General features: G+C 39.3%; 1 protein-coding gene across 2 annotated transcripts in view; it reads left to right on the top strand.

Moving 5' to 3' along the window:
* The window catches only part of ADRA1A (adrenoceptor alpha 1A), a 108,709-nt gene extending 91,328 nt beyond the window's left edge, over positions 1-17,381 (top strand). The window contains exons 2-3 of one of the 2 annotated variants that reach the window (XM_055144418.1): positions 2,208-2,593; positions 6,877-17,381. In XM_055144418.1, coding sequence (XP_055000393.1) covers positions 2,208-2,593; positions 6,877-6,885 — 395 coding nt within the window. In that variant the 3' untranslated portion in view covers positions 6,886-17,381. Of the gene's footprint in view, positions 1-2,207 lie in introns of both variants that reach the window. The other variant, XM_004619135.2, reaches the window with a different exon arrangement.
* Positions 17,382-18,371: the final 990 nt, after the last annotated feature.

Raw genomic sequence — 18,371 nt, 5'->3', positions numbered from 1 at the left:
CCAAGAACAGTAGACACAAGGGCCAGGAAGATCGTTCCATAGTTGGAAACCTACCTCATGAGCTGGGGGAGAAGGCAGCTGGAATAGAGAAGGGACCACTAAGAAAATGATAGTTGGAGGGATTGGTTGGGATGGGAGATGTGTGCCGAAAGTAGATAAAGGACCAAACATGATAATTTCTTAGCATCTATATTGCAAACCATACTACCCAGAAGTAGAGAGTATGGGGTAAATTGCCATGGAGGCAGGGGGAGGGTGGGAATGGAGAGGTATACTGGGGAGATTGGTGGTGGGGAATGTGCACTGGTGGAGAGATGGGTGTTTGATCATTGTATTATTATAACTCAAACATGAAATCTTGAAACTGTACCTCATCGTAATTCAATAAAAAAATAAATAAATATGAAGTCTAAAAGGATAATAATATTACTGCTTTAAAGCTACTCAGCCAAGTACAAATTCATCTTGTCTAAAGACTCATCAATAAATGCCGAAGCTATAGATAGTACTAAAACCCACTTAATATATATATGTGTATACATATATATTATATATATTTATGAATAAAACCTTATCACATGTATATATACATGTGATAAGGTTTTATTCATAAATTATGTTGCAATATTAATAATAATGACCACAACAATTATAGCAATATATTATTATAAAAGATATGTGAGTGTGGTCTCTCACAGTCTCAGCAGTCTTAATACATATAATACTTTCTGTTTGATTTTTACCTTGAATAATTGAAACCAGAGAAAGTGAAACAAAGTTTCAGGAGAGGCTATCTTTAAAATTGTGACTGTATGGAGTTCATGCCCAGTTCAATCAGTTTAATCAATGGCCGGATAGATAGCAGTACTCCTACATTTAATGCAGGAGAGATTTCACTACAAGTTACCTAAAAAATGGTCACTATCTCTGTATTTCTGTGTTTTCATCTGTGAAATATAGATATGAGCAGTTCCTTTCTCAAATGCATTTAAAGGGATTAAAATAAATTATTACAAATGATTATATTTGATACAGTCTTCCATGAGAGAAATATTATAAGGTATCATCATCAAAGTACTCTTTCTTTTTAAGGTTAGCTTGTGTTTCAGTTATTGAGTTGAATATAGTCCAGTGACAGGAGGGAATCAAGAAACCTTAGATGTCTTTTCTAAAACCACTCAAAGGAAAGCAGTTAGATGAGGAGCAGAATAGCAAAGGATATAAAGCCTAGAATCTCAAGTGCCAGTTTTTGGATGTTGGTAGAGCTTCCTGTATTCATAGCTCTTGCATAAATGGTTGGCTAATTATCAAAGTAATGTGATGTCAGTAAATCAAGCCGAGCAAGGTCTGAGTTGTAGTGAGATGATTGTGCAAATTGCCCCCCAAACGTGTTTTAAGCTGTTGCCTTCTATGATTGTATCCTAACAAGCTAATTAAATCTAAAAGTGTGGGGGGAAAAATGAATGAATAAATAAATAAAACTGTGATTGAAAACTGGTGGAAAAAATAAAGGCAAAGTCATCATCATCATCATCATCATCTTGTTGATAGTCAAATTTCTCGAGCAGTCTCAGTAATGTCTCCATTCCTGCTAGCCTCTCTTTACTCGTCCTTCCCAATGGTACCACATTGGAGGCTCTTTCAGGGTCAGGGAAATGAGACCAATTTTGTCCTGGATTTGGTATATGAATACGCCATGGGGAGTTTGGGAGGCTCCCTAATGTGGGTAAAAAATTCTCAGTAGCTTGCCAGGTTCTCCCAGAGGGAGAACTAGGCTATAAGATGTCTTTTTTCCGGGAGCTTCTAGGAGCTTGGTTTTATAGTCTCTGGGTGTTGGCCATTGGTGGGATTACACGATTTCTATATGTAAACTCAGCCTAAATTTCTTGTTTTTATTATGTAAAGCTTTATTACAGGTAAAGTATGTTGCTTTATCCCAGAGAACCAGTGCAAGCCCACCCACTGGGTCTGTTCCCAAAAACAACATAGCACATGTGAACCAAGTGATAATGGCCTTTGAGGATATCCCCAGGGGTTATATTAACACAGGCTATTCAGTTGAATGTGAGAAAATCAAATACATTTGAAATCATTTGAAACTTTTTAAATATATAAAAAAATGTTCATTGATTTTTTTGCATGTATCTCTAACCAATTGAGCTGTTGGCTTACAAATAACATATATGAATCTGTGTGTTTTCTTTCAGGGTCATTCTTTCCTGATTTCAAACCCTCAGAAACGGTTTTTAAAATAGCATTTTGGCTTGGATACCTAAACAGCTGCATCAACCCCATTATATACCCATGTTCCAGTCAAGAGTTTAAGAAGGCCTTTCAGAATGTCCTGAAATTCCAGTGTCTCCGTAGAAAGCAGTCTTCCAAATACGCCCTGGGTTATACCCTGCACCCCCCCAGCCACGTAATAGAGGCACAGCAAAAGGACCTAGTGCGCATCCCAGTGGGATCAGGAGAAACTTTCTATAAGATCTCCAGGACGGAAGGAGTCTGTGAATGGAAACTTTTCTCTTCTGTGTCCCGTGGATCAGCCCGGATTTCAGTGCCCAAAGACCAATCAACCTGCACCACAGCCCGGGTGAGAAGTAAAAGCTTTTTGCAGGTCTGCTGCTGCATGGGGCCCTCAAGCCCCAACCTTGGAGAGAACCATCAAGTTCCAACCATTAAGATCCACACCATCTCCCTCAGTGAAAATGGGGAAGAAGTCTAGAGACCAGGGTCAGAAAAGAGGGGTTGAGGGTTAGTCTTATGGACCCATTCTGCTTCCTTCATACAAGGCCAGTTTTTTCTTCCAGGATGACAAGATAGGATGAACAAACAAAGGGACCATCTGGAAATGGGAGGGGGAGAGGAAGCCCAACTCTTAGCAGTGGGTAGGACACAGGGAGGAAAAAGGATACACAACTGTCCAGTTAAAAATGACTGTAAACAGCGTTCATTTGAAGTCTATGTACTCCTGGTCATCCGCTGAGCCCACTTTCTATGTCTGGCCTTTTCAACGAAAAACTCCATGGGAAACAGAATCTCATACACAACCCAAAAGACTATAAATATAAGGTTATGATTTCATCATGAATATTTTGAGCACACACTCTAAGTTTGGAGCTATTTCTTGATGGAGTAAGGGTATTTTATTTTCAGGCTAAACTTACTGACAGCCACATCGGGTATTAGCAGGGAGAGGGGCTGGAAAGAAAAGCTTTAACATGGTGGCCTGTATCCAGTCATATTATTTTTAGAGCAAGTTTTAGATTTCCACTTGCCAGATGCATCCCGTTTTTCGGCATGGGTAAAACAAGAAAGAGATTCACCTTCTGCTATTTGTCCATCCAGATACTCTTTCCTTCTTATTCCATAAGGATAAGGGTGATGGACCCTCATCTGTCTCTGAACGAGTGGAGACAAATCCTCTAAGTGTGGGGTTAGAAAGTGTTGAATGGGAATGTATGACTTTTCCCAGTGGAAGACAGTAGCGATTAGGGTCACTGTTTCAGCTTAACTGCTAGGGACAAAATTCCACTAAGCAGTTATAAATGTCAGGTGGATAACTACTTCTTGTGTAATTAAATATCAAGAAATTGGTTTGGGGTTAGATTCTAAGAGAGAGGCACCCAAAAATATCCCAAAGTCTTTTGGTCATGGCTAATCGTTTTCTTGGTAAATCACTTACCTTTTCCAGATCTCCATTATAAAAATCCAGAGTTTATGATATTTTGAATGATATATATGGACTTCCATTTTTCCTCATCTGCTTCTTCATTGCCTAATGAATGAGGCAGACGTTCCCCAGTGCATGTGTAGCATGTTGGAATGAGCCTTATGCACCAGGTATAACCTTCATGAATTTTAAAAACACATGCGTAGCTAAAGAGGATATTGACTAATCACCAAAGAGCCATTTAAAGCAAGAGTTTACAGTTTTCACAGAAACTCAGTTATTCTGGGAAAAGATCCTATAACCCATTTGACTTTTCTTCTCTTACACTCTGCAGAAATTTGGGGAAAATGCTGATTTTTTTGCTTTATGTATATTAAATGTTGGTGAATCTTGGTGACTCAGTAGGTTACTGAAAGTGTAGACTATAACTATATGTAAAAATTAAAATATTCACTTTCCACGATTAGATTTAAAATAGCACTTATGTTTTGGGAGATAATTCTTGATTAGAAATGTTGGTCTAAAATTGCTAACCATACACATGGACTCATCTCTGTATTGGAGCCTTTTCCTCTAGGAATTTCAAAGCAGATGATCATTGATATGTAACTTTCATGGCAAAGAGAGTAAGTGCATATCATCTTTTCCTTCTCCCTTAGGGACAAATAATAATTTCCCCAACGTCCTACTAAAAGAGTAATATCTTTTCATTTTCCTATGGAGAGTGTGTTTGTGTGTGGATTTCAGTTCTGTTTTTGTTTGTGCTTGGATCTAGAAACTTCCTGCATGCTTAGTCCTTTCTGGACAGTGTCTTTTTTTAGTGAGCCAGACAGTCTGTGCTCATTCTTGGATTCTGGCACTTAGATGTTAGCTGAATTTTCAGAGTTTTCGATTCTGTCTGCCTGTTCTACAGCTCTACTGAATATGGTATCCGATTATTTCTGAAAGGACTGAAATATTCAGACCTCTTTTTTTGCTGCCCTAATAGGAAAAATCAGTTTCATTAATGAAAACTTTCACTCTTCCAGTTTCCCCCTTACAGAAAGAGCTCTCCAGTGGAGACCAATGGTCATTCTTCAGCAAAATGTGGCTGCATTCAAGGATTGGCTTTATGTATCTTTATAAATGAATTTAAATCTTAGGGGCTGGAGCAACACTACAGTGGATTTGGTGCTTGCCTTGCATATGACTAAGCTTTAGCAACACATTTTTCCTCCCCACACTTTGTTCTTCTAGTGCAGAACTAGAAGTCTTGAACACTGCTGAGTGTGGCCCCCAAACCAAAAATTCATTCATTCATCCATTCATTTGTTCATTAAATTTGAATATTAGACTGCTTAGGGTTACCAAAAAGATAGCAGTTCTGTTACTTTTATTTAAAATCAACAACTAGAAAATTGGGATTATTAGATAAAAGCTGTTACAACTAGGCTCATGTAAAACTATCATCCACAAGTAACTATGTATTATGTTCTTTTTTCAGTCTTACTCCCTTTGGGAAGGCAGAGTTTCAACATGTTTATCCTTTCCCATAGCATTATTTTAAGTATAATATGTTAATTTTATAAGAAATCAATAATGTTGTTGAGAGTTGGTCAAGTAGAATAAATATATGAGTTATATTTTTACTCATCTACTAAGATTTTTATAATCTTGAGAAATCCAAACCTATCTAAAATTGTCAGTTAAAACGTTGTCATATTTGTACTCACATCATTACTGCTTCTATTTGAGGTTTTGAAGGATTTATTCAGAGTAATCGTGGGTGGACAAATGTCTTTTCTGATGTCCTATAAAAAGCAATTGCTTTGGGATTGTCTAACCATCACCAAAAAATCAACTTGACATTATGGGACAGGTAAAATTTGGACCTTTTCTGCAGTTTAAGTTGCATTTATTAAGCTGAAATATCTTTATTCAAAAATTTCCTCAAACCACAGCATTATAGCACTGTAATCCCATTATTCATCAATTTGCTCAGGCGGGCACCAGTAACATCTCCAATGTGAGACTTGTTGTTACTGTTTTTGGCATATCAAATACGCCTTGGGTAACTTGCCTCAAACCGTGACAAGTATTTCATACTTCTTACAGTTTTCTTCCTTCTATCTTTCTCATATGTGATCTTAGAATGGTTTTCCTGCCATCATTTAGTATATGCTAACCAAGCTCTAGAATATTAAGTCCTCTAACTCTCTCACCATCTGCTTGGATTGCTCTGTGATTTACCGTGATATGTGAGGAAATAGATATTCTCTTTGGGTTCTTTTCTACTTAGATCTACTGTGTGTCTGGCATCAGTACATTGTTCTTAAATGGCATAGCAATTGAACTATTTCTATTTTAGAAATAAAAATTTGAACTTGACTAATTAAAGATGCACCCAAAGTCAAGGTAGAACCACAGGTCAAATCTTGGCTTCCTTATATCTAAAGTCAGCATATTTTTAAAAGTACCCCTGCTTCATAAATAGTGGAGTGAAAGTCCTCCAATTGGAATTGAGAATACTAAGAATATTAAATTATACCCAATTCCTTAGTGTTCTGTTTCCTGGGATTTTTACCCTTCAAATAACCTTAATAAATATAAAATATGCTACTAAATCTCAATACCAGCAGAACATCCCATAAAAAGTCATAATTGAAGGGTTGGTGCTTTCAATTCTATCTGACTACACCATTTTTATTAATATCTTGAAGTTATTTGAAAAGGGTGAATTGGTTGGTGGCAGTGGCTATTCATTATGTGGCATTCATTTGCTCCTGAATTTCCTTTCAAGAATAAAAGCTGAGCCTCTAAACTTCCTCCCCATCCTCATCCCTCTTCAAATTAAGCATCACCCAAACCTTCAGGTTCAGTGGGTTTCATGGTTATGGCCTGGGAGTAGAAATATTTTATAAAGGAACTATTTACTTGGCAGGTAATTTTTTCCACTCTTTAATCCAAGCAGGACAAATATTCTCACTTGTTTTTGTGTCAGTTCTACTTAGATCTTTTGGGCAAAAGAGAAGCCACCTCTTCACATGAATATCTAATTAAAGGCTGAGTACTGGTCCTCAGCAAAAGAGGATGCCCAAGAGCATGGAAGGTAAACTCAGCAAAATCAGCTAAATCCAGGGGCACTAAACAGAAGGCAGCGGTGCAACTACGGAGGCCTCGGAGATGTGCTCACTTGTTACTCTGATTTCTTTCTACACTACTAGGACTTTTAACCATGAAACCAGCTGCACACAGCTCCTGTCAAGTCCGATTGGAACACAGTTGGCAGCTGCTCTTTGTCTACAAACTGCTGTTGGAGCAGGGCTGAGCCCAGCTGCTGTGGGGCTCCACCATCTTCATAAAGCATGGCAGCAGTGGCCTTCTTCAAAAGCAGTGGCCACAAGATGAGTGAGCGAGTGAGTGAAGATGCCGTGGGCTGGGCTGGCAAAAGCAAGTTAGGATATCAGCAGAGGATACCCTCCACACACATGCGCGCGCACACACACACACACACACACACACACACACACACACACACACACACACACCAGCCCTTTGCCAATATTCTCATCAGCATTACCTCTTTCTTGCCACCCACCCCCGAGCCCAAATGCCCTGGGGACTGAGGGTGAATCTTACCTGCTTTGCGCAGGAAAATATGGCTTCTTTGCTACTGCAATGCACATTGCTAAGTCTCTCATCTAATTGGAAGGTTAGGGGCAAGGGGGTCGGGGAAGTGTTAGAAGGAAATGGTAGATTTACAATGAATATTGTTCGAAAGAGGGTAGTATTTCTTTTTTTTTTCCGGTTAACAGGGAACTTCCCTAAATCCTACTTATTCATTTTCAAAGACAAAATCACACACTTCTCAGGTGACTCAGGAGTTATATCATGTTATTTCCCTCTATGGCATAGGCACATTATCAGCTGGAAATTGTCGTTGCTAAGTTCTGAGAAATGCAGGCTCAATTGGGTGAAATGAATCAAGAGCAAGTTGATGCACTCTTGAATTTAATTTTTAAAGTAGCAAAGTTGCTGACCAAAATTACAAAGCCTGAATAGTGTTGATACATTCAGAACTTATGGATAAAACCCAACATGAGTTTAATATTTCCTTCCATTTTGTAATACTCTGCTTACAGAGTATCAACTTAATTTTCTTATTTTAAGTCACTCCCGTAAGGTAGAAAGAGAAGTCAGGGATCATTATTATACTTAGCATGTGGAGACGTGAGAAGGGATGAGACGTTTGAGGATTTCTTTGAATATGCCCAAAGCCAGCCTTCATTTACCTTGTCAGATACCCTCTGGATCTCCCAGGTCCACTTCTTTCCTTGAGACCACAGCTTTCATATTTCAACATTTACCTCTGATTTGTATCCTCAGCTCTGTAGCACCTGTATCTCTGCCAGCAGTCGAGCAGTGCCAGATTGTTCTAGGGTCTGAGTGCATATTTGTCTATGCTTCTTTCGTTGGCTAAAAGACAAGCAGATGTAAATCTGCTCTTTTTCCCTAGATAGGCAATAGCTACACTAAGGAAATAAGCAGGGCAGAGGGCTCTTGGCTTGCTCAACGTGGGGACATGTAAGGTCAAGCTAGTGGTGATTGACACCTTAAAGACCTCAGGAGCACAAAGGTCCCAGAAATAGTTTGGGAAACGCTCATTTTCCAGTGAGCCTGAGGGTCCTTTTGATACCCTGCCCTCACCACCATATTCACATTTTCTCCTGTACCAGGCATTGCACTTCACACACATACACACACACACACACACACACACACACACACACACACACTGCAGAGAGGCATGGATGGCCCCAACTTTATGTGCTGAGTAGATTCATCTGCTACAAGACAAAATCATATGTTTCTAAGAAATTATAGAGATCAGGAAGTATGTTCCCAAGTGGCTTAAAAAAATCTAACAGACATCAAGGATTTGCAAACTTTTCTGGTAAACTTTTGGGCCGTAAGTCTGTAGCATAGTCTTTGCTGGATTTTTTCTTTGAACAGCCCTTTAAGCATGTAGGAATCTATTTCAGCTCACAGACTCTACCACAAAGATAGGTTATGGGTGAGTGTGCACCCATGGCTATATTTGCTCTCCTTAGTCTATGCCATCAGTAGCTTAGAATGTAACACAAATATAACTAAGCAGTGGATTTTGTTGTTCAACATGCAAACACTTTTCCTTATGTCATTGACAAATCCTCACTTGACTATATTATTGTTCTGCGGCAGCATGAGCTATCAGGTAAAGTGACAAGTAACTGTTCAGGGTTGAACATGCTAAATGATGTTCAATGAATAGTATCGGTGCCCTGGCTGCAGATGGTACCAGTTCCCATAGGATCAGGTGCTTTGTGAACAGTCCAAACTGACAGACAAGAGAGAACTTCCTTCAGTTCCTCTGCAACACCCTCAACAATCCTGAGTTCCTGAAAATTTCCACCAAGCCCAGGACAGAAGTAGGGTAAGGGCACACTCAAGGCATTGCCACCAATCAGGACCTTTACCCTGTTTGTATAGCTGTCTTCTGTTCTTATACCATTTTCTCCAAATGAAGGCTGCAGGCACAATCTACAACTGAGTGTGTAGTCAGAGGTGGTTTTCCAAGGTGCTTCTCTTCGTCCCTGAGATGTGCGTCTCTTCTCTGACCAGATTTCACCTCCCTTTTGATTCTCACAGTGCCAAATTATTTACTGAGCCCTACAGAACCACCTTTTCTTTATCATCTTTTTCCTCTCTTACTTTAATTCTCTCCCTCTGCCTCGGAGATAGCCTTTGGGTATGAAGACTTTAATAAATCCTGTAAAGGAAATGTGGTTTTAAATTTGAATTAAGCAATGACTAATCCCTCAGAAGAAATACCCTAAACAAAATCCAACAAGATAAAAGTTATGCTTTCTTTTCTGGTATCGCTGCATACACTTCTCCTCACTACCCCATTGGCTACTGCAACTTGGTCTGGGACTCCCTTTTTGCTTCACAGTATTCTCGCACCGGGAATGTTTCAACTTCCTGCAGAAGTTGCCCCCTACTCAAGAGCTCCTGCTTACACAGTTCCATATATTTGGAATTTTCTTGTACTTGTTTCCTTGGTCTATCATGCAAAGGACTTCAAATCTTGACTCTAACCTTTTGAACATAACCTTTTCTCTATGTCTGTTCTCTTACGTTCCTCTTCCTATGAATCATAATGAGTCTAAGAATTTAGCAACATTTATCACCTCTATAAAGGTTCAGTCTCCAAAACAGTCATATTCTAACATACTAGGAGGATTTTAACCTATGAAGTGTGGGACGGACAAAATTCAATCCGCTCTACCTTTTTTGCATATGTAGGCAAATATATACACATATTTTCCCCTCCATTCTTTTCCCAGAATTTCAAATTTTTGATCACCTTAATTCTCCAAGTTCTTACAGCAGCTGTTCTTTCTTGTACTTTCTCTGTTGCTTTGTGAAAGCTACTTTTTTTTTAACTTTAAAATGTGCTTTATCTATAAAGGTCTCATCTTCTCATCTACACTGAAACTTCCGGAGGGTAGAGACTATCTTATTATTTTAAATGGCCATACCAGTTCTCAGCCCTTGGGTAGTCAATTTAAAAGACTGATGTCCCTCCTGAGCAGGCAAGTGAGAGGGAACAAAGAGAGGAAAAGTACAAGGTCCAACCACTAGACAAGGACTTATAGTTCACCATAAAAATCTCAGAAAATGGTGGACAATATTGGGCTTCTAAACAACGCCAATACATTTCACTAGGGGTATACAGCATAGCAGTGGGAATCCCAGACTAGCCGCCATCTTGAGTGGTAAAGGGAGAGGATCCCCCAGAGACATCTCAGGAGGGAAAACAGAGCACCAGCTCCATCACAAATCAGGATCAGACCTACACCCGCAGAGCTAGGTAAGAGAGAGCAAGAGGGGATCAAGAACCAACTGCAGGACACGGTCCTGGAAGATGATCACTGAGAACCACATGGGAATTAACACTAATCATAGGGGCCCTATAGGATTAGTGGAAAATGGGTACCTAAGAAACTTCTGATAGATTTTCCTACACTCTCTCCCACACTATACAAAATATGAAATAAAGGAGGCTGCCCTAACTTGGTTGAATATGTGCCTAGGTAAAGACCTGGTTAAAGGCACCCCAGTCCTATTTCTGTAAACTACCTTCCACTCTTCCCTCACAGACTGAGTTACCATAGTCTGAGCTGTAGCTTTACCTCATGGGTGTTGCTGTCCCTTCTACATGTCACAGGAGTGGAGAACTTTAGCTGTGTACCCTGGTACATGACAGGACAGTCACATATGCTTCCTATCAGCTCTGCACAGTCGCCTGCCTACGTTGCATGACCCATGAACTGCATTATAAGTACCCAAATGGCCGTTGGCAGGAAAAAGAAAGGTCCCTGACCCCTGCTTCAAACCATTCTGATCTGGTCATCTGATCTTCTTCCCTAAAGAAACTGTCCCTCTTCTCTTTCATCAAGCAACCCAAATCCCTTTCTCTAGGCAAAGTTATTATCCACATGGCATTTTCCTGATAGCCATCGAGGGAAGCCTTTTCTTTTGTCTGCTTCCCGCAGTGAGGTGAAGAGCATTTATCCTCATTTGGAAGAAGTAGGAGTGCAGAATATTTGTACAGCAGCTGCTGTTTTTCTTGCTTCCTGGAAGAGGGGTGCCGCTGCTTTGGTTTCCTATTCTGTCCCTGAGGATTAGACATATTTCTGATTCCACACTATCAATCACAATGAAATGTCCTTGTTGTAGAGGAATGTGGTTTGTCCAGCTTCAGTAAAATCTAAAAATTGGTGCTAGAGCAATAGCACAGCAGGTAAGGTGCTTGTCTTGCAGGCAACTGACCCGGGTTCAATCCCAGGCATCCCATATGGTCTCCAGGAATGGTTTCTGAGTGCAGAGCCTGGACAAATTCCTGAGCACTGCCAGATGTTGCCCCCAAAATAAGTTAATTAAATTAAATTCAAATTAATAAATAAAAATCTAGAAATTGGTAGAGAAAAAAGATCAGAAGACAAATCTGGGACCACAAAAGTAGTATATGTTTAAGCCATACAGTTGGAGTGAGTGTAATAATGGCTTACTGATTTATTTCCTAACAAACTTTTCTTCTCTACTTGGTTCCATTTGTCTTGCCAAAACCCTTCTCATAATTAAAACTGGTTAGCCTTTCAAGAAACAGAGAAAGAGAGTACTAATGAAGGAACGGGCCCATGAGCAGCTTTAATAAAGATGAAGGATTCCACAATTCAATCTGATGAGAAGGAAGGCTATTCAAAAGTTAGACCTAACTGGGATATTTTTAAGGCTTTGAAAATATTGCAGTGACAAGTTAGTGCTAGCTTTTTACATTACTTCTTAAGAGAGTCAAACATTTAGTAGGGAGAACTGGACTTTTTGAATGGGTGCCCTGTTTGCTTCTTCTGCTCCTTTTCCAGTATGGAGACCATGTGCCTCTCCCAGGCATCACACATACGCAACCGTCTGCCTCCCTATTCTGGACGTTGCACATACGCAACTGTGTTACCTAAACTTCAGCACATACACACTGACATTCTGCCGTAGACTTGTGCATCCCCTTTAAAGGTGAATCACAGCATGTTTTCTTCATCAGATATGAAGCATACGGATGCAGCTACTTTTATTTCTAGGTATAACAAGTCACAAGCGATCCACCTCCCAGATCATCACACATACTTAACCCAATATTGCCAGCAAGGAATACTTGCTCCGTGTAATGCACATGCACACAAAGATAAAGTTTAAACAATTAATGTTGTATATGTGGAGCATCTACAATTTCCCTATCTTTTGTCCAATTTTAGGATGGCAAAGAGCATGAGTTTGTAGTCATGGTAAAAAAAAAAAAGGAAAGGAAATAGTTCCTACAGGATCAGTACAGTGATGTGGGTGTGAGAAGGATAAGGACAGGAAAGGGGAGCTTGGAAGTGGGGTTGGGGAGAGCCTGGGACTCACACAGCTGTGTTTGCCATCATACCCATCTCTGTTCCGAAATGATGCTGCACAAGTCTTTGACCTGTCTTAGCCTCATTTTCCCTTGTCTGTAAAATGGGGTAAACAAATAAAATGGTGTACGTGAAAATGCCCCCACCAGAGTGGGTAAGATGTATGAAATCATAGTTTTCTCCTAAAAATGCTACTGCTCTTTTCCCATCTTCTCTTCCCCTTCCAATTAGCATACGGGTAAGACATTGCTGTAAATCTGATCACTTTTAAATCTGTCAAAGAATTTCAAACTCCACATCTAGGAAAGCATGAGTCTCTAGCTTTCCTGGTTCAGGTTAATAGTTTCCAGGAGTTGGTTATCATATCACTCAATTATAATGAGTTACTCATTAGATTCACATGATGGTTGCCACACCATTGCTTCAGTGTGCGATGATTCCTAAATTTAGAGTGCTAGGTAACAAATTCTAAGCTGCAGCTCTTTGTTTCCTCCCCCCTGAATCCACTACAATCTTTTATTGTGGTTGAAAATATCCCTGCCAGGAAATTTTGTTCTAATTCTGAAAAATCACTCTCCCAGTACTGCTTTGAAGCTTTTCAGTTAGTTCTTGGAAATATAGACAGCCCACAACAGAGTGCCCAAGGCTGATATTCAAAATATATCTCTCATTGGCCACTTCCTTGACAATAGGACGTGTAACTTCTCAGAAATGTTTTATAGAGGCATTATGTAGAATATAGTCATTATACTAAAGATGTGTTTATATAAAAGTTGTTATAAAAATTTCATGTAAGTAGTGAAAGACAGGAAAGCATTTAGAGCTAAGCCTGGATTTAAAATCATCTAAGGACTAGAGCGATAGCACAGCAGGTAGGGTGTTTGCCTTGCACGCAACCGACCCAGGTTCAATTCCTCCATCCCTCACATAGAGCCCGGCAAGCTACCAAGAATATCTTGCCCACAAGGCAGAGCCTGGCAAACTACCCGTGGCATATTCGATATGCCGACAACAGTAACAAGTCTCACAATGGAGACGTTACTGGTGCCCACTCGAGCAAATGGATGAACAACGGACAGAACAGTGCTACAATGCTAAGGTTACGGTGAAATGGTTTGAAGGAGTAGAAAAATGCCCTATTGTATGAGACCCTGATATACTGTATGACACCCACCCCCACGTGCCACCAGAAAGTCGGGTGGCCTCCAACAGCACGATACCAAACCACATTCTGGGTCTTGAGTACTGAGCCATGAGATCTACCATGGCCAAGCACCTTCTGGAGTGGTACCCAGTCCCTAGCACTAATTAATTTTTTTTAATTAATAAACTAAAATAATCAAAGGAAACAGTACTGGACATTGGTTGGCCTGGAAACAGTCAGAAGTAACTATTTACAAGACAAAACAGCAAAGTACAATTTCTAAGCCCTGGGTAATTTTTCTTTCCGCCAGAATTGAGACACACATCTGTGAGCACCAGTTCACAGTCTCAGCTCTATTTTCTAGATGTCACTGAGAGTCTTGTCATTTCTGTGGCTCCCCTTCAATGATCTTCAAGGACCTTTCTGGGCAAGTGGCTTGACAGGCTGACCTACTCCAAGCTCAAGTCACCATGACTGTCTGCTTAGGGCAGTCGGCCATTCTCAAAAGCTATGTGTCTTTGTTTGCCAGGGACCTGTCACCATCTTTCTCCCAAATGGTCTCTTATGATTTTGAATCTCCAAACTTGTTTTAAGTAGAGGGGAAAAATCATTTTCGGGGATGAGGTTCTTGGCCCAACTCTGTTTTGTGTAAACATAGTCTCTGACTATTTCAGTCCTCTGGGTTTTGAGAAGCAGCTGCTGAGTTGTGGTGAGAGTGAGCAAACTGGTGTTGGAGCAAATTAAGAAGAGGTTTTTTTTTTTATTCAATGCCGAGAGAAATAAAACTGAGAGCATTACCTCATGGGGAGGTGAGCATGACTTGAGCAGGCTAGCAGGGAAATGAGTGTGGACCTCAATTTACAAAGAGCCATCTCTACTGATGTCTGAACATAGGAAAATGGGCACATCTACAAAAAAAATGTTTTGATCATGTTGACACATGACTTCTAATATATCGAAAATAGAGTAAAGTTCGTTAAAGTTCAGTATCCCTTGACTTGTGAGAGGACACATACCTACTACATAAAGCTAACTTTACATGGAAGAATCTGCCCACCCCTCCCATCTGTCTACAGCTCATTCTCCCTTCTTGCCACCCGCTGTCTTTTGAATCCACTTCAGAAGTCTATTATTCTTACTTGCTGCATGGATTTTTCTTCTTTACTAAGCATTTGTCTGACTTAAGCATGTATGTTCCATATTTCTACCATAAACATTGAGATAACTGTGATTTAAAGAGGGATTGTGAGTATAAAAAGAAAGAAAAAACATTGGGGAGGACAAATATTTCAATTTGAATATACACTCTCCTCTGTTGCATTCTTCAAAGTTAAAAACTAAAATTCCCTTCATGTCTGTCAAATTCTAACCATCCATAGAAATAGAAAGAAACCACAATTTAAGAAAACAAAGACTCACACAACACAACCTTTGGTTCCCAGAACACCACCAGGAGTGAACCCTGAACACACAGACAGGAGCACCACCTGACATGGCCAAAAGCAAAAACCTAACAAACAACAACAACTATATATAATATATATGTATATATATATATATATTTCCTTCTAGGGAATCTGCCATTGCACCTAGGGGTCTCTTGGATCATTTACCCATTTTTTGGTCATCCATTCTCTTAGTGAGGACCTCCAGGCATGGTCCAGAGTGCCAAGCAATGGTTCTTGCCCTCCTAGTGGCTGTGGTCTCTGCAGAGTAGGACTAATCAATACTTGTACAAATGGGCATTTTGTGGAAGCACTCAGACCAGCTTCACCATTAGACCTCTCAAACTATTCCCCTCTAAATTATATCCTGAAGAATAAAAGGACTAGGGAATGGAGTGCGTTGTTTCAAACAAGTAAGGAATGAACCTGTGAACGGCCCAGGGACCTTGTGACTCAGCCTACGGAGGAACCCTTCTCTTCCACTCAGGGGGCATGAAAGTCAGCCTTGTTTCTCTTGGTGACATGTTGGTTTGTCACATCCTCATCCTCAAGTTTTCTACAGACAAAAACACTCACCCTTTTCTGAAATCGAGCAAGAATCAAGAAAGAGCTGACATGTTGAGTTCAGGGATTCAGGGACTTTACTGACATAGTTCCTGTCTTGGGTTTGGTTTCTCAGTTATGTGGTTCTCTGGGTTCTCAAGTATTATCGCATTAAAGTGGAATTTCCAAAGCAAAATTGGGGGTCAGGGGAGGGTGACTCTCTCTTTCCTTTCTCATTGCGCAAGGAAACATTCAGTCAAATATAAAGCAGCTAATTCTTAAGAATCACCACATGCTTTGGAAGTCTCATCAAGAAAATTTGACATATTGCAATTCAGCATGCTTTTTTAAATCAATAAATTTATTTAGGTCAAGAATACTGTGCAAAAAAAAAGTTTTAAAAGAATTTTTCATATAAAACTGCAGAAAATAATTGGATCAGTACAGAGCCCCAGAGAATGGCTTTCACCCATCCAACATTCAAGGGTCAGGATCAGGGCACACATTACAGGTTAGCATAGGAGCTAGCATGAGTAGGAGCCAGCAGAGTAGTTTCGTACAAATCAAATGCAGCAGAGGTGAAGTTCAGGGAGGGTGGGGAGGGATGGAAAGGGGGGAAATTGAAACAAAAGTGAAATCCTCGGAGTGGCTATTTTATAATCAATAAGAAAGACTGGACTTCGTTTAGAAGTTCATTTTTGTCTGTGAAATTATAACTGTATTTTAGAAAATAAAGCTGATGCCATTTAAACATGAATCCTGTGACAGTTTCAAGTTGTTGCAGCTTTTCTCTTGTCTCCTTGTTAAAACTGTTCAAAATACAAACAAGGTATTGCCACATTGCCAGAGAACCTTATGTTGGCTGATCAACTGATTTCAGCTGCTGTAGTTTTTCTATAACCTTTTTGGTGTTGTTATGGCAAGCAAGATCCCTGCATTTCTATGTGGTGTTTGTGAAGGTTTTGATATTTGTTCATTTGAATTGCTCTTACCACCTTTCCTATGTGTTGCAAGAAATAAACAAATATGTAAATGTAATATGAATTGTGCTGAGAGTTTGGTGTATACTCTATGTGCTAAGAGAATCTTCTCCTAAGCAAGATATATATGTTTATGTGTGTGAATTGTTATACTTGAATTTGCTACAGCATTTTGTGTGAGTACACATATATGTATGTGTTTTATATATATATATATATATATACATATATATATGGCACCCAAGCTAATTGCAGTGGCTTCTAAAGTTTAATTCCTTTTAAATGGACTCAGTATACTTGGAATGTGCTGTGTAAGTGTTTCTGGATTTCTATATAACATTTTTACTGGTTTATTTGTTTATGATGTGATATGGTGAAAACTTACATTGATGATTTTTTGGAAGAAAATAAATGTACATATTACTAAACAGATGAATAAATTATTGAAAATATATACTATGGATCATGCAACCTACTGTAAAAAATAAAACAGAATTTGTTTTATTTAAAGTGACTGTTCAAACTATAAGAATTTATATTATTCCTCAAAAAATGGATGCCATGATATTTAAGTGTTGTTCAATATTGACGTATGTTCTCTAATAAAATATTTTAAGCTTCTTCCTCTTGACTAATGCCCTCATTCTTCAACTACCTTGTTCACATAGGTAATTAATATGCCTAAGTAGAAAGAAGGACGTGGAAATTGAGTGTGTAAATAAAAGGCGAGTTGGTGTCTTTCACCAGGTAAATAGGGACAAGTGCACATAAGATATGATGTTTGGCAGCAGTGGAGGCATGGTAAGGGCTGGAAGAGGTTAGATCAAGGAACTGGTTCAAAGACTTAGAATCAGGAGAAGGTGATAGTAGAGTCACACATACAAAATGTTAAAGGTGGGTCACAAGGAAACTCAATTTCTATCTGAAGAATGCCCATATTATTTTCCCAAAAAAAGTCTGGATATTCCCACAAGAATGAAAGGGAGTTCCTTTCTCCCCACATCTATACCAGCACAGGTTGTTCTTGTTCTTTTTAATGTGTGCCAGTCTCTGTGGTATAAGATGATATCTCATTGTTGTTTTGATTTGTATCTCCCTCATGATTAGCGATGTAGACCATTTTTCATGTGTCTTTTGGCCATTTGAATTTCTTCGTTGAGGAAGTTTCAGTTCATTTTTTCTCCCCATTTTTTGAAGGTTGTACTTTTTTTTTCTTGTAAAGCTCTACCAATGCCCTATATACCTTGGATTCAATTGATATTATTGTCTGTTATTGATGTCTGAATACCAAAGTCCCAAGTTACCCTTTCAGGTCCTTTTCTCAGTAGAGCTCCTCAATAGGAATAAGCACAAGAATTCTTGAGTCATATTGTCAACCAGCTCCAAATTCTCAACAATTTGACATCTATTTATATGATTTCAAGTTTATTTTTTTAACTCACTAAATTTACTTTTTTCTTCTCAAAACTTGGTAACCACTACTGTGCATCAGAAGCAGAAGACTGAGATAATAAAACAAAAGAATGCAATAAAGTGTTGAGGAAAATGCATTACATCTAATTTGCACTCAGAATTTATACATTGTTCTTTTTTCATTGATCTTGCTGGGTT

Source organism: Sorex araneus, chromosome 7 (genome assembly GCF_027595985.1).
Source record: "Sorex araneus isolate mSorAra2 chromosome 7, mSorAra2.pri, whole genome shotgun sequence".
NCBI classification, from domain to species: Eukaryota; Metazoa; Chordata; class Mammalia; order Eulipotyphla; family Soricidae; genus Sorex; species Sorex araneus.
The sequence above is the reverse complement of the archived record's forward strand: the minus strand, read 5'-3'. Positions and strand labels throughout refer to the sequence as shown.